Source organism: Entelurus aequoreus, linkage group LG04 (genome assembly GCF_033978785.1).
Source record: "Entelurus aequoreus isolate RoL-2023_Sb linkage group LG04, RoL_Eaeq_v1.1, whole genome shotgun sequence".
Classification (NCBI taxonomy): domain Eukaryota; kingdom Metazoa; phylum Chordata; class Actinopteri; order Syngnathiformes; family Syngnathidae; genus Entelurus; species Entelurus aequoreus.
Window position 1 is genome coordinate 8,328,187 of NC_084734.1, and position 26,431 is coordinate 8,354,617.

At 39.7% G+C, this 26,431-nt stretch overlaps 1 protein-coding gene across 2 annotated transcripts in view; it reads left to right on the forward strand.

Annotated features, from left to right (window-relative positions):
* The window catches only part of chrna6 (cholinergic receptor, nicotinic, alpha 6), a 103,640-nt gene that overhangs the window by 5,192 nt on the left and 72,017 nt on the right, over positions 1-26,431 (forward strand). For both annotated transcript variants that reach the window (XM_062044129.1, XM_062044128.1), the window contains exon 2: positions 21,830-21,909. In XM_062044129.1, the coding sequence (XP_061900113.1) occupies positions 21,849-21,909 (61 nt within the window). In that variant the 5' untranslated portion in view covers positions 21,830-21,848. The remainder of the gene's footprint in view (positions 1-21,829; positions 21,910-26,431) is intronic.

The following is a 26,431-nucleotide window of genomic DNA, read 5'->3' on the forward strand; positions in this document are numbered from 1 at the left end:
GTAAACCAGCACAGATTTCAGCCACAACTGCCAGGAAAATTGTTGGAGGTGCAAAGAAAAATCCACAAATAACTTCAGCTGAAATACAGGACTCTCTGAAAAATGGTGGTGTGGCTGTTTCAAGATGCACAATAAGGAGGCACTTGAAGAAAAATGGGCTGCATGGTCGAGTTGCCAGAAGAAAGCCATTTCTGCACAAATGTCACAAAGTATCCCGCTTACATTACGCCAAACAGCACAGAGACAAGCCTCAAAACTTCTGGAACAAAGTCATTTGGAGTGATGGCTTTCTTCTGGCGACTCGACCATGCAGCCCATTTTTCTACAAGTGCCTCCTTCTCCTCAGTTCCCATACCTTTACTGAGTGTTGTTAAAAGGAAAGGCCATGTAACACAGTGGTAAAAATGCCCTTCTGACAACTTTTTTGCAATGTGTTGCTGCCATTAAATTCACAGTTAATGATTATTTGCAACAACAAAAAAATTGTTTCTCAGTGTGAACATTAAATATCTTCTCTTTGCAGTCTATTCAATTGAATATAAGTTGAAAAGGATTTGTTGAATTCTCTTTTTATTTACCATTTACACAACGTGACAACTTCACTGGCTTTGGGTTTTGTACTAATTATTATTAGAGATGTCCGATAATGGCTTTTTTGCTGATATCCGATATTCCGACATTGTCCAACTCTTAATTACCGATTCCGATATCAACCGATACCGATGTACACAGTCGTGGAATGAACACATTATTATGCCTAATTTTGTTGTGATGCCCCGCTGGATGCATTAAACAATGTAACAAGGTTTTCCAAAATAAATCAACTCAAGTTATGGGGACAAAAATGCCAACATGGCACTGCCATATTTATTATTGAAGTCACAAAGTGCTTTTTTTTTTAACGTGCCTCAAAACAGCAGCTTGGAATTTGGGACATGCTCTCCCTGAGAGAGCATGAGGAGGTTGAGGTGGGCGGGGTTGAGGTGGGGGGTAGCGTCCCAGAAGAGTTAGTGCTGCAAGGGGTTCTGGGCATTTGTTCTGTTGTGTTTATGTTGTGTTACGGTGCGGACGTTCTCCCGAAATGTGTTTGTCATTCTTGTTTGGTGTGGGTTCACAGTGCGGCGCATATTTGTAACAGTGTGGAAGTTGTTTATACGGTCCACCTTCAGTGTGACCTGTATGGCTGTTGACCAAGTATGCGTTGCATTCGCTTGTGTGTGTGAAAAGCCGTAGATATTACAGTGTTTCCCATAAACTGCCAAGATACCTGTGGCGGTGGGGGCGTGGCTATGGGCGTGGTCACCATGACATCATCGAGTAATTTGCATAACTTACTACAATGATATGATTTTCTCTAAAAAGGCTCCAAAAATGTATACTTACTAATTAATAATAACAGTTTTGTTTTAAACGTCCATCCATCCATCCATCCATCTTACAATGTAATTACAACACTTTATGTACATTTTTATATACAGATTTGAACAATAAGTTATTCACTGAAATATATTTATTAATTGTGGTTCTTACAAAAAATATATCTTATAAAAATATAAAAGCTAAAATGTCTCTTAAAGCTCTGCCCCTTTAATTAATGCATACTAAATGATTTAACTTTAGCCTACTACTACAACCATATTATTTACCAGCAACATAAAGTGAAACAGAGGCAGAGGTGTCTTGCCACAGTCAGTAACAAATAAACAGAAAACAGTAGTGGTGGTAGATAGACACAAAGCTTCATCAAACATCTGATCCACTGAACAAAGAGCTCCAAAAATCTTGATCCTACACTTCTCTTTTGTAAAGTAAATCTGAACAGCCGATATGGGCATCTACATCAACTATATGATTTGCCTGAGAAGCTGGACAGGACACACCAAATTTTATCGGACATCCCTAATTATTATCATTATCATTATTATAATACAGCATTTTAGCTCGTACAAACATTTTAAGCCCGTGTATTTGTTCTGCTTAATCCCAACCAGACTTTACTTATTGTATTGTGTAATATTCTCCCCAGTACCGTTAGCCCTAATGGACTGTGCTGACATGAGATGTTTCCGTGCCGACACATTTGCGGGCAGTGTGGATTAAAGAAAGCTTTCTGATGGCAGATGACGTGCAAAATGCCTTAAAATGCCGGACTGTGTCCATGCAATTCCGTGAGATCGTGTTGTCACATCCATCTTGCTCCACCTTACTGTCTTTGCGACTGTAATCACTGCAGCTTTCAACCCCCAACGACAACGACCTCATCCGCCTTTTCTTCCCCACGACAAAACTAATTGAGCCTAGAATTGAGGAGCGGCGGTGAAGACCGCGGGGCTGCCAAGCCGCGAGCATGCGAGGCCGGCGTCCTCCTTGCTGCTTCACAGACACATTTGCATCGGAGACACCGATCCACTTGTCACTTGAGACTAGCGCCACGATAACGCTGGCGCGACTTGACGGGGCAGATAAGCGGTGTCAAACTCCACGGAGGTTCTCCTCCTGTGGACATTTGGGAGGCAAGATGGCGGGACATGTGGCGTTCACCCCGGGGTTATCTTGATCATTACAAGTGCTTTGTCATGTCCGCTTTTGGCTCCCGGTCTCTTCTGCACGCATGGTTACTCACCGGCCACATCGTGACATCCACCTGCACCCTCTACTTTCATGCTCACTGTTTGGGGATTGGAGTTGCTATCAGTGCATTACCGTATTTTTCGGAATATAAGTCGCACCGGCCGAAAATGCATAATAAAGAAGGGAAAAAAACATATATAAGTCGCACTGGAGTATGAGTCGCATTTTTGGGGGAAATGTATTTGATAAAAGCCAACACCAAGAATAGACGTTTGAAAGGCAATTTAAAATAAATCAAGAATAGTGAACAACAGGCTGAATAAGTGTACGTTATATGAGGCATAAATAACCAACTGAGAACGTGCCTGGTATGTTAACGTAACATATTATGGTAAGAGTCATTCAAATAACTATAACATATACAAAACCCCGTTTCCATATGAGTTGGGAAATTGTGTTAGATGTAAATATAAACAGAATACAATGATTTGCAAATCCTTTTCAAGCCATATTCAATTGAATGTGCCACAAAGACAACATATTTGATGTTCAAACTCATAAATTTTATTTTTTTTTGCAAATAATAATTAACTTAGAATTTCATGGCTGCAACACGTGCCAAAGTAGTTGGGAAAGGGCATGTTCACCACTGTGTTACATGGCCTTTCCTTTTAACAACACTCAATAACACGATTGGGAACTGAGGAAACTAATTGTTGAAGCTTTGAAAGTGGAATTATTTCCCATTCTTGTTTTATGTAGAGCTTCAGTCGTTCAACAGTCCGGGGGTCTCCCGCTGTCGTATTTTAGGCTTCATAATGCGCCACACATTTTCGATGGGAGACAGGTCTGGACTGCAGGCGGGCCAGGAAAGTACCCGCACTCTTTTTTTACGAAGCCACGCTAGTTGTAACACGTGCTGAATGTGGCTTGGCATCGTCTTGCTGAAATAAGCAGGGGCGTCCATGAAAAAGACGGCACTTAGATGGCAGCATATGTTGTTCCAAAACCTTTATGTACCTTTCAGCATTAATGGCGCCTTCACAGATGTGTAAGTTACCCATGTCTTGGGCACTAACACACCCCCATACCATCACACATGCTGCCTTTTACACTTTGCGTCTATAACAGTCTGGATGGTTCGCTTCCCCTTTGGTCCGGATGACACGATGTCAAATATTTCCAAAAACAATTGGAAATGTGGACTCGTCAGACCACAGAACACTTTTCCACTTTGCATGAGTCCATCTTAGATGATCTCGGGCCCAGAGAAGCCTTCGGCGTTTCTGGGTGTTGTTGATGAACGGCTTTCGCTTTGCATAGTAGAGCTTTAACTTGCACTTACAGATGTAGCGACCAACTGTATTTAGTGACAGTGGTTTTCTGAAGTGTTCCTGAGCCCATGTGGTGATATCCTTTAGAGATTGATGTCGCTTTTTGATACAGTGCCGTCTCAGGGATCGAAGGTCACGGTCATTCAATGTTGGTTTCCGGCCATGCTGCTTACGTGCAGTGATTTCTCCAGATTCTCTGAACCCTTTGATGATATTACGGACCGTAGATGTTAAAATCCCTAAATTTCTTGCAATTGCACTTTTAGAAACGTTGTTCTTAAACTGTTCAACAATTTGCTCACGCAGTTGTGGACAAAGTGGTGACCCTCGCCCCATCCTTTCTTATGAAAGACTGAGCATTTTTTTGGGAAGCTGTTTTTATACCCAATCATGGCACCCACCTGTTCCCAATTAGCCTGCACACCTGTGGGATGTTCCAAATAAGTGTTTGATGAGCATTCCTCAACTTTATCAGTATTTATTGCCACCTTTCCCAACTTCTTTGTCACGTGTTGCTGGCATCAAATTCGAAATTTAATGATTATTTGCACAAAAAAAAAAATGTATGAGTTTGAACATCAAATATGTTGTCTTTGTAGCATATTCAACTGAATATGGCTTGAAAATGATTTGCAAATCATTGTATTCCGTTTATATTTACGTCTAACACAATTTCCCAACTCATATGGAAACGGGGTTTGTACATCTATAAACAAGCTCATTGGTGTGTCTAGTGCACAGGTGTCAAACTCAAGGCCCGCGGGCCACATCTGGCCCTCCACCTCATTTCATATGGCCCGCAAAAGCCTGGAAATAATGTGTCAATAAAATACCTTATATTTTCTTTCTTTACTTTGTTATTTTCTTTCTAAAGGTATTATGGGTTTTTTCTAGTTTGACAGGGAAAACAAATAGTGTCCAATACTGCAACAAATATTATATTATCTAACTTTGTTGGTCAAAATCCAAAATCTACACATTTACTAAATGTTATGTTTGATAATTTTTGTCACATAAGGAAGAAAACCAGTTAACACAAACATAAGATATTGCAATAACTAGAAAATGTTTGAGAATTATATCTTGGAATGTAAAAGGTGCAAATGAACAGGTGAAACAAAGAAAAATTCTGAAGCATCTAAACAATCTTTCTACTGATATTGGTTTCCTACAGGAAACCCATTTGAAAACTGAACATTTAAAATATCTGAAAAAAGGATGGGTTGGTGAGATAGTTGGTATTGGACTGTCCTCTAAAAGATCTGGGGCCGTACTTATCAAGCTTCTTAGAGTGCCATTTTACACTTAAGTCCTGAGAATTTGCGAAATTTAGTCCTACTCTCAAACTTAAGAATGAAAGCTTTTTATCAACGTTCTTAAGTCTAAGAATCACTCCTACTCTCCACGATATTTAAGAGACCTTCAGAGGTGTCTTAAGTGGTTAGGAGTTGCCAGCAGGGGATGGCACTGAGGCGAGAGAGACGTGCGCGAACGTTCAGGGAACGGAACAATGTTTTGTTTTTTTTGATGACGAGCAGCTGATCAAACGGTATCGTTTAGACAGAGCGGATATTATTTTTGTCACAGATTTAATACTTTTCGATTCCTTGTTGATTTCTGCATGTGTCTGCAGTGGGCTAGTATATATAGAGCCACCCACACCAGTTTCAAATTGGTTGCCTAATTAATGAATTGGAAAGAAAATGTTATGACAGTAGCGTATGTGTGTGGCCGTGAGGTGAGTGACGTCAGTGAGTGTGTGGGCGAGAGAAGAGAGGGAGCGGTAGCGTGAGTGCCGGCGGGGACTAGTTTGTTTTGTATTATTTTGTAGTTTATTGTCAAAATATACACTCCCATTGTCCACTTAAATATTTCCAAGATATGTCTTTATTCTTAGACAACAGATTCCATTCCGTGATTGGTCATTTCTATGGACACAGAAATTACGTCACCTAAAATTCCGTTTACGGCACATAGTAATGTCGTAATTCAGCTCTGAGTGTGACACTTAAGATTCAGTCCTACACTTCGCTGAAAGTGTGAGTAAGACGCTTGATAACTAACTTTTAAGTGCAGCTTTCAGCGAAGAATTTATTTACTCTTAAGTCAACTCTTAGCAGACTTCTTAGGAGTAATTCTGAGAAGCTTGATAAGTACGGCCCCTGAGGCCGTACTTATCAAGCTTCTTAGAGTGCCATTTTACACTTAAGTCCTGAGAATTTGCGAAATTTAGTCCTACTCTCAAACTTAAGAATAAAAGCTTTTTATCAACGTTCTTAAGTCTAAGAATCACTCCTACTCTCCACGATATTTAAGAGACCTTCAGAGGTGTCTTAAGTGGTTAGGAGTTGCCAGCAGGGGATGGCACTGAGGCGAGAGAGACGTGCGCGAACGTTCAGAGAACGGAACAATGTTTTGGTTTTTTTTGATGACGAGCAGCTGATCAAACGGTATCGTTTAGACAGAGCGGATATTATTTTTGTCACAGATTTAATACTTTTCGATTCCTTGTTGATTTCTGCATGTGGCTGCAGTGGGCTAGTATATATAGAGCCACCCACACCAGTTTCAAATCGGTTGCCTAATTAATGAATTGGAAAGAAAATGTTATGACAGTAGCGTATGTGTGTGGCCGTGAGGTGAGTGACGTCAGTGAGTGTGTGGGCGATAGAAGAGAGGGAGCGGTAGCGTGAGTGCCGGCGGGGACTAGTTTGTTTTGTATTATTTTGTAGTTTATTGTCAAAATATACACTCCCATTGTCCACTTAAATATTTCCAAGATATTTCTTTATTCTTAGACAACGGATTCCCTTCCGTGATTGGTCATTTCTATGGACACAGAAATGACGTCACCTAAAATTCCGTTTACGGCACATAGTAATGTCGTAATTCAGCTCTGAGTGTGACACTTAAAGGGAAACTTCGGTTTTTTTCAACCTGGGCCCTGTTTTCATAATTTTTTCTGTATATGTGAGTGCTGGATAAAACATTTTTTGAGGTCGCGCCAGTATTGAGCAGGGCAGGCAGCCTCCAGCCCAGCTAACGCTCGTACACAGGGCAACTGGCTCTCGTCAAAATTCGGCCTATAAACATGCATTTTTTTCACACTGACAGGCTCAGATAGTTACAATGAGTGTCCGACAACATACTAGAAAGGAGAAATTAACGTATGTCTCTACCTTTAGCTGGAGATCGCTGTTTTTTGCGAGCTGTGTCCAAATCTCACCACGCTACAAATCTCGTTCCGAAATCTCGCGATAACTTGCGACAAAACACCGGTGGAAAAACAGTTACCTGACTGAGGTGAAGAGAGCCATGACAGACAAACAAACAAACTTTTCTATAAAACTAAAATAACAGTCTTCGGTAATCCAACAGAAAATCACTTCAGTCATCTCTCTTCACCTCAGTCAGGTAACTGTTTTTCCACCGGTGTTTTGTCGCGAGTTATCGCGAGATTTCGGAACGAGATTTGTAGCGTGGTGAGATTTGGACACAGCTCGCAAAAAACAGCGATCTCCAGCTAAAGGTAGAGACATACGTTAATTTCTCCTTTCTAGTATGTTGTCGGACACTCATTGTAACTATCTGAGCCTGTCAGTGTGAAAAAAATGCATGTTTATAGGCCGAATTTTGACGAGAGCCAGTTGCCCTGTGTACGAGCGTTAGCTGGGCTGGAGGCTGCCTGCCCTGCTCAATACTGGCGCGACCTCAAAAAATGTTTTATCCAGCACTCACATATACAGAAAAAATTATGAAAACAGGGCCCAGGTTGAAAAAAACCGAAGTTTCCCTTTAAGATTCAGTCCTACACTTCGCTGAAAGTGTGAGTAAGACGCTTGATAACTAACTTTTAAGTGCAGCTTTCAGCGAAGAATTTATTTACTCTTAAGTCAACTCTTAGCAGACTTCTTAGGAGTAATTCTAAGAAGCTTGATAAGTACGGCCCCTGGTGTTGCTATAATGTTTAACAAAAAGATTAACTATATTATAAATACTTTATTTTTAGATCCAGAGGGTAGATATATGTTTATTAACTGCCATATAGATCATCACAATATCACACTGGTAAACTTATATGCACCCAATGATGATAAACCTTCTTTCTTTGGTGACATGGAGCTCAAATTGGCAGATTATGTTGATTCTGATATTATTATGGGTGGAGATCTAAATTTAACAATAAATCCAAGTATTGATAAAACTGGTAAGATCGTTAAACCCAAGAAATCATTTTTTTCTCTTCTGAAAATAATGCAAACTCTTAACCTAATAGATATTTGGAGAACCTTAAATCCATATGAGAAGGATTTCACTTTTTATTCAAACAGACATCAGTCATTTTCAAAAATTGATATGTTCTTTCTTCCTAAGGCAATTGTAGAAAACGTGCAGGCTCAAATTCACCCAATAATTATTTCTGATCATGGTCCAATTCAAATCGACGTAAGTTTTCCTCCTGTCGCTTTCCAATTCAAACAATGGAAAATTAATATTTCTTTATTAGATAGTGAGGAAAATAAATTACGAATTAAAGAATTATTTCAGATTTTATTTTAAAAAAATCCAAAATCTGCTTAACTTATGATTTCGAAGCAAGTTATCCATCAAATTGTACACTATAAAAATGACCAATAGATTTTACTGTAAAATTTAGGGAGTTTTTTTTACAGCATAATACTGTAAGTTGAAAAAAAACGACCAATGTTTGTCTTTTTTACAGTAAAATTATGTCGACTGAGCTGTCAGTTTTTTGTTTTTTTTTTACTGTAAAATCCACGGTTGATGATTTTATGGTACCACATTTTATTATGGTAAAAAACTGGCATCTGAGTTACCAAAACAAAATTAAACTGTGGTACTGTATTTCTATTTCCAATAATATGTTGTAAAAATAATAATAATTAAAAAAAAAAACAACAGTGGTAAAATCCGCAGATTTTTTTTACATAAGAAATAAAAAATAAAAAAATTAAATTCATAGGCAAATTCATTAATTATTTACTGTTGCAAGCGGCCCTCTATTGGCAGCCATGACTGTGGGTGTGGCCCTCAATGAAATCAAGTTTGACACCCCTGGTGGTGGGACAGGCCAAAGTTAAGTTGGAGAAAATGCAGTCCTTTTATAAATTATTTAATGTTTCTCTCCGGCCCGGTAGCAAATGCGTCACGGACCAGTACCGGTCCCCGGACCGGTGGTTGTGGTTGGGGACCACTGCTATACGTCATTGGTGTGAATAAAGAGTAAAGACCCCGTGTACACTGCACACCAAATCTGATTTGTTTGCCCTTTAGTGACAGATCGGGTTTTTTTGCCAGGCACGGTTACGAGAAAAACCGTCGAACACATTTACACCAAACTTTAAAAAAAAAACGTTCATAAACGGACCAAAGGGGAAGCATAAACTGCTGTTTTGTCACAGCTTCCGAGGAAAGTGTCTTTGGAAGAGTTCTACAAAGGTTTTATTTCTCATGCTTCCGCGTTTTTCTTTGTCATTTTGTTCGGCAGATGACAAGCGCCTTTTTTTTAAATCGCGAGTGAGCGCCACTCATAGGCCGGAAGTAGAACTGCATCAAGTTTGTTAGGAAAACAATCGGTCTCAAAACTAGGGTTGTCCCGATACTGGTACAAAAATGTATTTCGATACCTTTTGATACTTTTCTAAATAAAGAGGCTTTATTTCAACAAAAAATCTTAGTGTACATGAAACATATGTTTATTATTGTAATTTAGTCCTTAAATAAAAGAAGACAACTTGTCTTTTAGTAGTAAGTAAACAAACAAAGACTCCTAATTAGTCTGCTGATGTATGCAGTAACATATTGTGTCATTTATACACCTATTATTTTGTCACAGACAAACTGTAAAAAATATTATTAATCCACTTGTTCATTTACTGTTAATATCTGCTTATTTTCTGTTTTAACATGTTCTATCTACACTTCTGTTAAAATGTAATAATCACTTATTCTTCTCTTCTTTGATACTTTACATTAGTTTTGGATGATACCACACATTTAGGTATCGATCCGATACCAAGTAGTTACACGATCACACATTGGTCATAATTTAAGTTCTCGTGTGTCCAGGGACCTATTTCCTGAGTTTATGAATATAATATGAATTTAAACCAAAAAAAAAAGAAAAAAGATTTAGTGACGACAAAAAATATTGATATAATCATAGTAGTATCGACGAGATACACTCTTGTACTTGGTATCATTACAGTGGATGTCAGGTGTAGATCCACCCATGGCATTTGTTTACATTGTGATGCCAGTGAGCTATTGTATCCTCCTACGGTGTGTAGTGAAGCATGTTTAGCTATTCCTCATCCTCCAGTGACCCCACTTGTAGTAAACTTACTTTATTTGTCGCCATGGAGACCAGGATTAGTGATTTAGAAGTAGCTAAAACACTGCCGACTGTGGATAGACATTAGCCGCTAACTAGCTAGCCATGTCTTAAAGGCCTACTGAAATGAGATTTTCTTATTTAAACGGGGATAGCAGGTCCATTCTATGTGTCATACTTGAGCATTTCGCGATATTGCCGTATTTTTGCTGAAAGGATTTAGTAGAGAACATCGACGATAAAGTTCGCAACTTTTGGTCGCTGATAAAAAAAAGCCTTGCCTGTACCGGAAGTAGCGTGACGTCACAGGTTGTGGAGCGCCTCACATCCGCACATTGTTTACAATCATGGCCACCAGCAGCGACAGCGATTCGGACCGAGAAAGCGACGATTACCCCATTAGTTTGAGCGAGGATGAAAGATTCGTGGATGAGGAAAGTGAGAGTGAAGGATTAGAGGGCAGTGGAAGCGATTCAGATAGGGAAGATGCTGTGAGAGGCGGGTGGGACCTGATATTCAGCTGGGAATGACTAAAACAGTAAATAAGCATGAGACATATATATACTCTATTAGCCACAACACAACCAGGCTTATATTTAATTAGCCACAAATTAATCCGCATAACAAACACTTCCCTCCTCCCGTCCATACAACCCACCAATACAACTCAAACACCGGCACAACACACTCAATCCCACAGCCCAAAGTACCGTTCACCTCCGTAAAGTTCAAACAGCACATATATTTCCCCAAAGTTACGTACGTGACATGCACATAGCGGCACGCACGTACGGGCAAGCGATCAAATGTTTGGAAGAAAGCTGCGTACTCACGGTAGCGCGTCTGCTATCCAACTCAAAGTCCTCCTGGTTGTGTTGCTGCAGCCGGCCGCTAATACACCGCTTCCCACCTACAGCTTTCTTCTTTGCTGTCTCCATTGTTCATTAAACAAATTGCAAAAGATTCAACAACACAGACGTCCAGAATACTGTGGAATTTTGCGATGAAAACAGACGACTTAATAGCTGGCCACAATGGTGGCCCAATATATCCGCTACAATCCGTGACGTCACGTGCAAACATCATCATACCGAGACGTTTTCAGCAGAATATTTCGCGGGAAATTTAAAATTGCACTTTACTAATCTAACCCGGCCGTATTGGCATGTGTTGCAATGTTAAGATTTCATCATTGATATATAAACTATCAGACTGCGTGGTCGCTAGTAGTGGCTTTCAGTAGGCCTTTAAAGCATCTCTTCCTGAGGGTGTTTCAGTGTCATAACTTCACCTTTATCTTTACTTTTTACACCAAAATGCGTCCATTCTCCCTTTTCTGTCTACACACTTTGTCTGCTTGTAAGTACTCTGTGTGTGTGCGCTGCCCAACATGCTCCTCTGCTCGTAAAACCAGCAATGTCACGACATGCCTGTAAAAAAAGAAATATGGCGAACCGGTACTTTTCAGAGTATAGTACCATTTTTGATTCATTAGTACCGCGATACTATACTAGTAGCGGTATACCGTACAACCCTAGTTCAAAGTTGTATTCACATTCTGAATATTAAAGGCCTACTGAAAGCCACTACTAGCGACCACACAGTCTGATAGTTTATATATCAATGATGAAATCTTAACATTGCAACACATGCCAATACGGCCGGGTTAACTTATAAAGTGACATTTTAAATTTCCCGCCACACTTCCGCTTGAAAACTTCTATGTATGATGAGGTATGCGCGTGACGTCAATCGTTGATACGGAAGTTTTCTGACCCATTGAATCCAATACAAAAAAGCTCTGTTTTCATCCCAAAATTCCACAGTATTCTGGACATCTGTGTTGGTGAATCTTTTGCAATTTGTTTAATGAACAATGAAGACTGCAAAGAAGAAAGCTGTAGGTGGGATCGGTGTATTAGCGGCTGGCTGCAGCAACATAACCAGGAGCACTTTGACTTGGATAGCAGACGCGCTACCGTGAGTACAGCTTTGGCTTCCAAACATTTGATCGCTTGCCCGTACGTGCGTGTCGCTATGTGCATGTCACGTACGTAACTTTGGGAAAATATATGTTTCTTGCCGACTCTGATGGCGGCCGGGGTGTCGTCAAAAGCTACAACGCCCGCCGCCGCCGCCGTCCCGTAGCTAAGTTAGCTTCAATGGCGTCGTTAGCAACAGCATTGTTAAGCTTCGCCAAGCTGGAAATTATTAACCGTATAGTTACATGTCCATGGTTTAATAGTATTGTTGATCTTCTGTCTATCCTTCCAGTCAGGGATTTATTTATTTTGTTTCCATCTGCATTTGAGCCCGATGCTATCACGTTAGCTCAGTAGCTAAAGAGCTTCGCCGATGTATTGTCGTGGAGATAAAAGTCACTGTGAATGTCCATTTCGCGTTCTCGACTCTCATTTTCAAGATATAGTATCCGAGGTGGTTTAAAATACAAATCCGTGATCCACAATAGAAAAAGGAGAAAGTGTGGAATCCAATGAGCCAGCTTGTACCTAAGTTACAGGCAGAGCGAAAAAAGATACGTCCTGCACTGCCTCTCTAGTCCTTCACTCTCTCTTTCCTCATCCACAAATCTTTCATCCTGGCTCAAATTAATGGGGTAATCGTCGCTTTCTCGGTCCGAATCTCTGTCGCTGCTGGTGTAAACAATGGGGAAATGTGAGGACTCCTTCCTCCTGTGACGTCACGCTACCATTGTACCAAGTGGAGGGGATCTACCTCATTCATATATATCATTTATATTGATTTATTTATGAAAGAGATATTAACAAGTTAAAGGTGTTTAATGATAATACAAGCATGTTTGACATTCCTTTCTTTCATGAAGACAAGAATATGAGTTGGTATGATTGTGATTAGAGATGTCCGATAATGGCTTTTTTGCCGATATCCAATATCCCTGGACGACAGCAAAGACTTCCTGCGGAGCAAAGACAAGGTACATCCGAACATGACATGACAATCAACAATGTCGCCACAAAGAAGGATAAAAACAACTGAAATATTCTTGATCGCTAAAACAAAGTAGATGCGGGAAATATCGCTCAAAGGAAGACATGAAACTGCTACAGGAAAATACCGAAAAAAGAGAAAAAGCCACCAAAATAGGAGCGCAAGACAAGAACTAAAACACTACACACAGGAAAACACCAAAAAACTCAAAATAAGTCAGGGTGTGATGTGACAGGTGGTGACTAGAAATGTCCGATAATGGCTTTTTTGCCGATATCCAATTTTCCGTTATTGTCCAACTCTTAATTACCGATTCCGATATCAACCGATACCGATATATACAGTCGTGGAATTAACACATTATTATGCTTAATTTTGTTGTGACGCCCCGCTGGATGCATTGAACAATGTAACAAGGTTTTCCAAAATAAATCAACTCAAAAAAATGCCAACATGGCGCTGCCATATTTATTATTGAAGTCACAAAGTGCATTATTTTTTTAACTTGCCTCAAAACAGCAGCTTGGAATTTGGGACATGCTCTCCCTGAGAGAGCATGAGGATGTTGAGGTGGGCGGGGTTAGGGGGAGGGTGGTTTTTGGGGTAGCGGGGGGTGTATATTGTAGCGTCCCGGAAGAGTTAGTGCTGCAAGGGGTTCTGGGTATTTGTCCTGTTGTGTTTATGTTGTGTTACGGTGCGGATGTTCTCCCGAAATGTGTTTGTCATTCTTGTTTGGTGTGGGTTCACAGTGTGGCGCGTATTTGTAACGGTGTTAAAGTTGTTTATACGGCCAGCCTCAGTGTGACCTGTATGGCTGTTGACCAAGTATGCCTTGCATTCACTTGTTTGTGTGAAAAGCCGTAGATATTATGTGACTGGGCCGGCACGCAAAGGCAGTGCCTTTAAGGTTTATTGGCGCTCTGTACTTCTCCCTACGTCCGTGTACACAGCGGCGTTTTAAAAAGTCATAAAAAAATTTTACTTTTTGAAACCGATACCAATAATTTTGAAACCGATACCGATAATTTCCGATATTACATTTTAAAGCATTTATCGGCCGATAATATCGGCAGTCCGATATTATCAGACATCCCCAGTTATTAGTCTCAAAATGTCAGCCTTTTTTCATAACATTACATTATATTATTGTTTTTTGGTTTTATTCTATTTCGACAACATGCTTTGGCCCCCAGGCCTGATCTATAATAACGGTTTTAATTGTGTACTCCGGATACTGACACTGTAACGTAGCTCAATAAATGTATGCGCAGGTGTACCCCAATGAAGTATACTTTGGAATGCTAAAACACTGAACATGCATGCACTTTTTTACATGCATTATTAATGATATACGTTTCTAGAAGGACTATTACTATCCATTATGGCCATAGTCAGCATCTGAAGCTCTGTGAACATGCCGTGTAAAATACATGCTATTTAGTGTTGAATTATAAAGAGTGTCAAACATAAGCAAAATAATGAGACGTATTAGTCCAGCCATGAATTGCATACTGATAATATCGTCCTCCATATAGTGGCCCTATAAGCAGTTAGAGGCTGGACGGACACTGCAGTGCTGGACTATTACAGAGCTGCTAATGCTTTAAGCTGCTCCAGCATTGTTGTGTGCATAAAATCAATTAAGTGCCGAAATGGGTCAATTTATATCTCGCAGTGTTGGGCTAGGCAGGTTTGAGTACTTTCTCTTATAGTGTACTTCTATGCACAATATAGAAACCCCGTTTCCATATGAGTTGGGAAATTGTGTTAGATGTAAAAATAAACGGAATACAATGATTTGCAAATCCTTTTCAACCCATATTCAATTGAATGCACTACAAAGACAACATATTTGATGTTCAAACTCATTAACTTTTTCTTTTTTTTTGCAAATAATAATTACACATGCCAAAGTAGTTGGGAAAGGGCATGTTCACCACTGTGTTACATCACTTTTTCTTTTAACAACACTTAATAAACGATTGGGAACTGAGGAAATTAATTGTTGAAGCTTTGAAAGTGGAATTCTTTCCCATTCTTGCTTCAGTCGTTCAACAGTCCGGGGTCTCCGCTGTCGTATTTTACGCTTCATTTTCACATTTTCGATGGCAGACAGGTCTGGACTGCAGGCGGGCCAGGAAAGTACCCGCACTCTGTTTTTACGAAGCCACGCTGTTGTAACACGATTTGCAAATCATTGTATTCCGTTTATATTTACGGGGTTTGGATAATTCATGTAAACACGTGGTGCGATAAACGATATTCATCCGCCGTGCTTAGGGTGTAAATAGAACATGTTGACGATTTAGTGTTACCAGTAATAGTTTATGCCGAGCGTTCGTCACGGACGGAAATAAGGAAAATAATGGGATTTTATTAATCAACGGATAGTTTTGCCGGTAAGTGAATACTTTTATATAAATTTCCTATCGATGCGTTGACCTCTTGTTTTAGTCACCAAAGAAAATATGTACTTTGATTGAATCAAAGTTGGGTACCCACGCTAACAATTTTCAATTTTTTATTTTTTCAGCTTGTTTCTTGCCGCTGCTTTTATTGCATATTTTACATTACTCACATTCAAATTGGTTTTAATAGTACTTTTTAAATATGCCATGCTCTTGCAAAAGCTTATGTGTATTTCTCATAATAATTCTAATTATTCAATTTGTGTGTTTTAGCATTAATTGCCCACCCCTGGTCTATGCCGTGTGTTTGTGTAATTATTCCGAGCGTATGTCAATGATTAATTATGTTAATTTCATACACAATAAACCCAGATTACTATCACAGATAGATTTATATTCATAAAACAAAACGTTTTATGTTTTGATTTTCCAAAGTATGTCACTAGAAATCGTGTATTTACATATGTGTATTCGCTCATTAATTTTGCCTTTGAAAGTAACACTCCAACGTCCATTAGTGGAGCTGTACACACATGTAAACAAACTACGCCAATATATCGAGCGTCTATGCCAGACCTGGGCATTCTGCGGCCCGCGGGCCACATCCGGCCCTTTGTGCGTCCCTGTCCAGCCCGCGTGAGGCCAATCATAAATTACAAAATAAATTTAAAAAAGTATCTATGTCGAGTGTGCAATACAACGGTGCTGCTTTTGTTTTGAAAAGCGTTATTTGTATTACTTCCGTGTGGACGTATGCGCGTGCGTGATTGTGAGTGAATGTGAACAGCTGCAATCACAAATTACAAAATAAAGTTGAAAAAACATCTATGTCGTGCGCGCAATACAACTGTGCCGCTTTTATTTTGGAAAAGTGTTGTTTATGGGCGTATGTCCGTGTGTAACCTGTGAGTGAAGGTGCACAGCGACAAGTGATGCACGGTTTACACCCGAGACGCTAAAAAGAGAAAAGTTGATGACGAATGGCGTGTTTTCAACAAGACATGGACTGCCAAGCAACGTTCCCTCTAAGGTGCGCGCCTGCGCAATTGCGCACTGCTCAAGCGTCCTCTGCGCACAGCAAATATATGCCGCGCACCAAATCAAATCCCATCTGAATTCTAAACAAAATAAACACATTTATTCTGTGTAATTTTGCAATGCAACTTTGAGTGACAGTGACAACAAGCGGCCCTAACGGTGTTCGTCAACACCGTTCAATTGAACACCGTTCAATTATTGTAACGTCTATCGAGATGCTTCGAGGCCAGGAATTATATCGATCACTTTATTGAGCAAAACTGTTTATATTCGGCCATAACCACACCAAAAACATGAGTAAAACACTTTTATCTCGAAAAACTAGTCATTTTCTGCCGTACAAACCAGGCCAAAACCAACTTGTCATCTGTCACCAACATGCATACTACTAAACCACTGGTGCGTTTATGGCCACACAAAAAGTCGGACAACTCAAACACCACACAAAGTTACACTACGACTCCTCAGTCATACGTGTGCTTATTTTACTGTCATTTATTATTTATGTTAATTTATTTATATTAATCATGGAATGCTGTTACTAGAGAAAGTTACAGGAATGCACACTTCATCCTATGCTTACATTTCATTGTGCAACATCAGGATGTTTAAGGGGAACTAAATGTGATCTCTGAAAGGGGTAGAAATGATTTCCAAAGCAGTGCCTTTGGTATAAAGTTAACTTAGGTTAAATGAAAGTATTATTATTAATTATTATTATTATTATTATTATTATTATTATTTATCTTACGGTATATATCAAAAATAATATTGAGCAAAATTTAATTGAAATATTGTCGATGTGGCCCTCCAGCAGTGCTCGGGTTGCTCATGCGGCCCCCGGTAAAAATTAATTGCCCACCCCTGGTCTATGCTGTGTGTTTGTGTAATTATTCCGAGCGTATGTCAATGATTAATTATGTTAATTTCATACACAATAAACCCAGATTACTATCACAGATAGATTTATATTCATAAAACAAAACGTTTTATGTTTTGATTTTCCAAAGTATGTTACTAGAAATCGTGTATTTACATATGTGTATTCGCTCATTAATTTTGCCTTTGAAAGTAACACTCCAACGTCCATTAGTGGAGCTGTACACACATGTAAACAAACTACGTTGAGTTCAAGGATCCCTGAAATTAGTAGGACAAAACGGTGCTCGCCAAATCCTCTCATCAGGGAAGCATGTATAACATAAACAGTGGGATTTTTAACAATTACGAAGGTTTGTGTCATGTTTGTTCTTTTACAGAAAATATATTTAAACAAAATATATTTTGCCACTAGGGCGGCGCTAAAGGCTCTAGAGCCGCGGGTTGCTGACCCCCGAGCTAGCTTAAATAGCATTTTAGCATTGATTAGCTTGCAGTCATGCACTGACCATATATGGCTGACAAGCACTCCAGCATATCAAAAAAATCAACAAAGCTCACCTTTGTGCATTCACGCACAGCATAAAATGTTTGGTGGACAAAATGAGACAAAGAAGGAGTGGCATAAAACACGTCTTTCTGTGGCAGCGTCACAGAAAGTTGTACCGTATTTTTCGGACTTTAAGTCGCAGTTTTTTTCATAGCTTGGACGGGGGTGCGACTTATACTCAGGAGCGACTTATGTGTGAAATTATTAGCACATTAGCGTAAAATATCAAATAATATTATCTAGCTCATTCACGTAAGAGACTAGACGTATAAGATTTCATGGGATTTAGCGATTAGGAGTGACAGATTGTTTGGTAAACGTATAGCATGTTCTATATGTTATAGTTATTTGAATGACTCTTACCATAATATGTTACGTTAACATACCAGGCACGTTCTCAGTTGGTTATTTATGCCTCATATAACGTACACTTATTCAGCCTGTTGATCACTATTCTTTAGACATTTTAAATTGCCTTTCAAATGTCTATTCTTGGTGTTGGCTTTTATCAAATACATTTCCCCAAAAAATGCGACTTATATATGTTTTTTTCCTTCTTTATTATGCATTTTCGGCCGGTGCGACTTATACTCCGAAAAATACGGTACATGTAAACAAACTACGTTGGGTTCAAGGATCGCTGAAATTAGTAGGACAAAACGGTGCTCGCCAAATCCTCTCATCAGTGAAGCATGTATAACATAAACAGTGGGATTTCTAACAATTAGGAAGGTTTGTGTCATGTTTGTTCTCCTACAGAAAATATATTACAAAACCCGTTTCCATATGAGTTGGGAAATTGTGTTAGATGTAAATATAAACGGAATACAATGATTTGAAAATCCTTTTCAACCCATATTCAGTTGAATGCACTACAAAGACAACATATTTGATGTTCAAACTGATAAACTTTATTTTTTTTTTGCAAATAATAATTAACTTAGAATTTCATGGCTGCAACACGTGCCAAAGTAGTTGGGAAAGGGCATGTTCACCACTGTGTTACATGGCCTTTCCTTTGAACAACACTCAGTAAAGGTTTGGGAACTGAGGAGACACATTTTTGAAGCTTCTCAGGTGGAATTATTTCCCATTCTTGCTTGATGTAGAGCAGGGGTGTCCAAAATTTTTCCAGCAAGGGCCGCATACAGAAAAGTTGAAGGCTCTAGGGGCCACTTTGTACTTTTTTGTACATTCAAGACCCGAAAACCTCTTACATGCCAGTTATTTTATATATTTTTTATTTTGCATGATTTCCTGTCCAGCGCTCTTATTTTTTTTTGTTCCACGTCCTTTATTCCTCCATTTTCCAGCTGAGCGCTGGCGCCGTCACCTGATGCTGGTTGCCAATCAGGATGCTTTTGGGGACTGGATTATTTTGCTTTGTACCCCAACGTTGTACCTTTTGCACTTCATATGTTTCTTTTCAATTTGTGCACCTGCCTTTCTCTGGTAAAGAAGACTTATTTTCTGCACTTACCTGCCGTCTCTGCACCCCGGAGTGCCTAACGTAACAAAAACTAATATAAAGTATTTGAATCAATTATTCTCATTATTTAATTATTTATCAATATTAGTATGATTATTATATTATAAGGCTCAGCACACTCAAAATCTTACCATTACCATTCTTTTCTGCACTTGCCTGCCGTCTCTGCAACTACATAAAACGAAACATTACAAAAAACTTTCATCTTGTAATTAGTCTTTATCAATACTTATTATTATTAATGTTTAGCTTTCGCAAACTCTAAATCCTACCATATCTTGCAAGAAATGTGTACATATGTTCATCAAACACCATGTAAAAGACGCACACGTTAACAGCAATTTTGGTTTTCAGGTCCCAGTTTGGGGTAATTGGGTCTGGTTCCATTTTTCCTAAGCACAAATTGTATTTTGCCGGTGTCGCGGGCCAATTAAAAATGAGCTGCGGGCCGCAAATGGACCCCGGGCCACACTTTGGACACCCCTGATGTACAGCTTAAGTTGTTCAACAGTCCGGGGGTCTCCGTTGTGCTATTTTAGGCTTCATAATGCGCCACACATTTTCAATGGGAGACAGGTCTGGACTACAGGCAGGCCAGTCTAGTACCCGCACTCTTTTACTATGAAGCCACGTTGATGTAACACGTGGCTTGGCATCGTCTTGCTGAAATAAGCAGGGGCGTCCATGGTAACGTTGCTTGGATGGCAACATATGTTGCTTCAAAAGCTGTATGTACCTTTCATCATTAATGGTGCCTTCACAAATGTGTAAGTTACCCATGTCTTGGGCACTAATACACCCCCATACCATCACACATGCTGCCTTTTACACTTTGCGCCTAGAACAATCCGGATGGTTCTTTTCCTCTTTGGTCCGGATGACACGATGTCCACAGTTTCCAAAAACAATTTGAAATGTGGACTCGTCAGACCACAGAACACTTTTCCACTTTGTATCAGTCCATCTTAGATGAGCTCAGGCCCAGCGAAGCCGACGACGTCTCTGGGTGTTGTTGATAAACGGTTTTCGCCTTGCATAGGAGAGTTTTAACTTGCACTTACAGATGTAGCGACCAACTGTAGTTACTGACAGTGGGTTTCTGCAGTGTTCCTGAGCCCATGTGGTGATATCCTTTACACACTGATGTGGCTTGTTGATGCAGTACATCCTGAGGGATGGAAGGTCACGGGCTTAGCTGCTTACGTGCAGTGATTTCTCCAGATTCTCTGAACCCTTTGATGATATTACGGAGCGTAGATGGTGAAATCCCTAAATTCCTTGCAATAGCTGCTTGAGAAAGGTTGTTCTTAAACTGTTCAACAATTTGCTCAGGCATTTGTTGACAAAGTGGTGACCCTCGCCCCATCCTTGTTTGTGAATGACTGAGCATTTCATGGAATCTACTTTTATACCCAATCATGGCACCCACCTGTTCCCAATTTGCCTGCTCACCTGTGGGATGTTCCAAATAAGTGTTTGATGCGCATTCCTCAACTTTATCAGTATTTATTGCCACCTTTCCCAACTTCTTTGTCACGTGTTGCTGGCATCAAATTCTAAAGTTAATGATTATTTGCAAAAAAAAAAAAAAATGTATGAGTTTGAACATCAAATATGTTGTCTTTGTAGCATATTCAACTGAATATGGGTTGAAAATGATTTGCAAATCATTGTATTCCGTTTATATTTACATCTAACACAATTTCCCAACTCATATGGAAACGGGGTTTGTAAAACAAACAAAAAAATTTCTTCATCTTTTTCCATTTTCACACATCTCTGAAAGAGGTCCAGGGAGCCACTAGGGCGGCGCTAATGAGCCGCATGCGGCTCTAGAGCCGCGGGTTGCTGACCCCCGAAGTAGCCAAACAGACGCAGGCTAGCAGCAAAGCGATGACTCTGGATTTTTTTTTGATTTTTTTATGGCTTCCCGAGCACTTTGACTTCTAGAAGCCCAAAGGCGGCATTCGGAGAGCATTATTCCCAACTTAGCACCTCTGAGTCACGATGGGTGAGAGAGCCACCCAAGGAGGGGCGGAGAAGAGGGGAGGCGGCGCCGAAGTTGTCCGGCGAAGCGCACCGCCGACTCCTCACCCTCTCCTCCGCCGACTCCTCACCCTCTCCTCCGCCGTGCGTAAAGATACATGTTGCCGTCATCTGCAGCGGACATCTGACAAGACTTCTCACCTAATCGTCATCACATTCTTGTTGTTTTTTTCTTTCACCCCCCCCGAGGAACGTCCCCGATGCATCCATGAATCTTAGCGGGGAACCGAGCCTCGTCCTCCTGCTGGCGCTCCTGCTCGCAGCGCAAGGTAAGCCCTGGAAGAAAAAAGTAGCATTTTTACTCGCTTTAACGTCACTTTTATTTAATCTTTGAACACTTTTAAGCTGTGAATGAAGTCAGTTTTGACTTGCACTACCTAATAAAAGCAGCGAGTTATTGTAAATGTGCATTAGTTGCCAACCCAGTTCACTCTTTCTGTGCTCTAAAGCAGTTTTTTCCAACCTTTTTTTGAGCCAAGGCACATTTTTTGCGTTGAAAAAATGCAGAGGCACACCACCAGCAGAAATCATTAAACAACTAAACTCAGTTGACAGTAAAAAGTCATTGTCGCAATTGTTGGATATGACTTTAAAGCATAACCAAGCATGCATCACTATAGCTCTTGTCTCAAAGTAGGTGTACTGTCACCACCTGTCACATCACACCCTGACTTATTCGGACTTTTTTGCGGTTTTCCTGTGTGTAGTGTTTTACTTCTTGTCTTGCACTCCTATTTTGGTGGCTTTTTCTCTTTTTTTGGTATTTTCCTGTAGCAGTTTCATGTCTTCCTTTGAACGATACTTCCCGCATCTACTTTGTTTTAGCAATCAAGAATATTTCAGTTGTTTTTAGCAATCAAGAATATTTCAGTTGTTTTAATCCTTCTTTGTGGGGACATTGTCGATGGTCACGTCATGTTCGGATGTACATTGTGGACGCCATCTTTGCTCCACAGTAAGTCTTTGCTGTCGTCCAGCATTCTGTTTTTGTTTACTTTGTAGTAGGGCTGCAACTAACAACTCATTTGATAATCGATTAATCTGTCGATTATTACTTCGATTGATCGATTAATAATCGGACAAAAGAGACAAACTACATTTCTATCCTTTCCAGTATTTTATTGGGGGGGGGGGGGACAGCATACCGGCACTATACTTATTTTGATTATTGTTTCTCAGCTGTTTGTAAATGTTGCAGTTTATAAATAAAGGTTAATTTATTAAAAAATAAAGTAGCCTCTGCGCATGCGCATAGCATAGATCCAACGAACTGATGACTAAATTAATCGCCAACTATTTTTATAATCGATTTTAATCGATTTCATCAATTAGTTGTTGCAGCCCTACTTTGTAGCCAGTTCAGTTTTAGTTTTGTTCTGCATAGCCTTCCCTAAGCTTCAATGCCTTTTCTTAGGGGCACTCACTTTTTGTTTATGTTTGGTTTAAGCATTAGACACCTTTTTACCTGCACACTGCCTCCCGCTGTTTCCGACATCTACAAAGCAATTAGCTACCTGCTGCCACCTACTGGTATGGAAGAGTATTACACGGTTACTCTGCCGAGCTCAAGACAGCACCGACACTCAACAACAACAACACATCATTTGCAGACTATAATTACTGCTTTGCAAAAAATATTTTTAACCCAAATAGGTGAATTTAGATAATCTCCCACGGCACACCAGACTGTATCTCACGGCACACTAGTGAAAACTTGAAAAAACTGCTCTAAATCAGTGTTTTTCAAACTTTTTTGAGCCAAGGCACATTTTTTGCGTTGAAAAAATGCAGAGGCACACCACCAGCAGAAATCATTAAACAACTAAACTCAGTTGACAGTAAAAAGTCGTTGTCGCAATTGTTGGATATGACTTTAAAGCATAACCAAGCATGCATCACTATAGCTCTTGTCTCAAAGTAGGTGTACTGTCACCACCTGTCACATCACACCCTGACTTATTTGGACTTTTTTGCGGTTTTCCTGTGTGTAGTGTTTTACTTCTTGTCTTGCACTCCTATTTTGGTGGCTTTTTCTCTTTTTTTGGTATTTTCCTGTAGCAGTTTCATGTCTTCCTTTGAGCGATATTTCCCGCATCTACTTTGTTTTGGCAATCAAGAATATTTCAGTTGTTTTTAGCAATCAAGAATATTTCAGTTGTTTTAATCCTTCTTTGTGGGGACATTGTTGATGGTCACGTCATGTTCGGATGTACATTGTGGACGCCATCTTTGCTCCACAGTAAGTCTTTGCTGTCGTCCAGCATTCTGTTTTTGTTTACTTTGTAGTAGGGCTGCAACTAACAACTCATTTGATAATCGATTAATCTGTCGATTATTACTTCGATTGATCGATTAATAATCGGACAAAAGAGACAAACTACATTTCTATCCTTTCCAGTATTTTATTGGGGGGGGGGGGGGGGGAACAGCATACCGGCACCATACTTATTTTGATTCTTGTTTCTCAGCTGTTTGTAAATGTTGCAGTTTGTAAATAAAGGTTAATTTATTAAAAAATAAAGTAGCCTCTGCGCATGCGCATAGCATAGATCCAACGAACTGATGACTAAATTAATCGCCAACTATTTTTATAATCGATTTTAATCGATTTCATCAATTAGTTGTTGCAGCCCTACTTTGTAGCCAGTTCAGTTTTAGTTTTGTTCTGCATAGCCTTCCCTAAGCTTCAATGCCTTTTCTTAGGGGCACTCACCTTTTTGTTTATGTTTGGTTTAAGCATTAGACACCTTTTTACCTGCACACTGCCTCCCGCTGTTTCCGACACCTACAAAGCAATTAGCTACCTGCTGCCACCTACTGGTATGGAAGAGTATTACACGGTTACTCTGCCGAGCTCTAGACAGCACCGACACTCAACAACAACAACACATCATTTGCAGACTAGAATTACTGCTTTGCAAAAAATATTTTTAACCCAAATAGGTGAATTTAGATAATCTCCCACGGCACACCAGACTGTATCTCACGGCACACTAGTGAAAAATTGAAAAAACTGCTCTAAATCAGTGTTTTTCAACCTTTTTTTGAGCCAAGGCACATTTTTTGCGTTGAAAAAATGCGGAGGCACACCACCAGCAGAAATCATTAAACAACTAAACTCAGTTGACAGTAAAAAGTCGTTGTCGCAATTGTTGGATATGACTTTAAAGCATAACCAAGCATGCATCACTATAGCTCTTGTCTCAAAGTAGGTGTACTGTCACCACCTGTCACATCACACCCTGACTTATTTGGACTTTTTTGCGGTTTTCCTGTGTGTAGTGTTTTAGTTCTTGTCTTGCGCTCCTATTTTGGTGGCTTTTTCTCTTTTTTTGGTATTTTCCTGTAGCAGTTTCATGTCTTCCTTTGAGCGATATTTCCAGCATTTACTTTGTTTTAGCAATCAAGAATATTTCAGTTGTTTTAATCCTTCTTTGTGGGGACATTGTTGATGGTCACGTCATGTTCGGATGTACATTGTGGACGCCATCTTTGCTCCACAGCAAGTCTTTGCTGTCGTCCAGCATTCTGTTTTTGTTTACTTTGTAGTAGGGCTGCAACTAACAACTCATTTGATAATTGATTAATCTGTCGATTATTACTTCGATTGATCGATTAATAATCGGACAAAAGAGACAAACTACATTTCTATCCTTTCCAGTATTTTATTGGGGGGGAAAACAGCATACTGGCACCATACTTATTTTGATTATTGTTTCTCAGCTGTTTGTAAATGTTGCATTTTATAAATAAAGGTTTATTTAATAAAAAATAAAGTAGCCTCTGCGCATGCGCATAGCATAGATCCAACGAATTGATGACTAAATTAATCGCCAACTATTTTTATAATCGATTTTAATCGATTTCATCAATTAGTTGTTGCAGCCCTACTTTGTAGCCAGTTCAGTTTTAGTTTTGTTCTGCATAGCCTTCCCTAAGCTTCAATGCCTTTTCTTAGGGGCACTCACCTTTTGTTTATGTTTGGTTTAAGCATTAGACACCTTTTTACCTGCACGCTGCCTCCCGCTGTTTCCGACATCTACAAAGCAATTAGCTACCTGCTGCCACCTACTGATATGGAAGAGTATTACAAGTTACTCTGCCGAGCTCTAGACAGCACCGACACTCAACAACAACACATCATTTGCAGACTATAATTACTGCTTTGCAAAAAATATTTTTAACCCAAATAGGTGAATTTAGATAATCTCCCACGGCACACCAGACTGTATCTCACGGCACACTAGTGAAAACTTGAAAAAACTGCTCTAAATCAGTGTTTTTCAAACTTTTTTGGAGCCAAGGCACATTTTTTGCGTTGAAAAAATGCGGAGGCACACCACCAGCAGAAATCATTAAGCAACTAAACTCAGTTGACAGTAAAAAGTCGTTGTCACAATTGTTGGATATGACTTTAAAGCATAACCAAGCATGCATCACTATAGCTCTTGTCTCAAAGTAGGTGTACTGTCACCACCTGTCACATCACACCCTGACTTATTTGGACTTTTTTGCTGTTTTCCTGTGTGTAGTGTTTTACTACTTGTCTTGCACTCCTATTTTGGTGGCTTTTTCTCTTTTTTTGGTATTTTCCTGTAGCAGTTTCATGTCTTTTGAGCGATATTTCCCGCATCTACTTTGTTTTAGCAATCAAGAATATTTCAGTTGTTTTTAGCAATCAATAATATTTCAGTTGTTTTAATCCTTCTTTGTGGGGACATTGTTGATGGTCACGTCATGTTCGGATGTACATTGTGGACGCCATCTTTGCTCCACAGTAAGTCTTTGCTG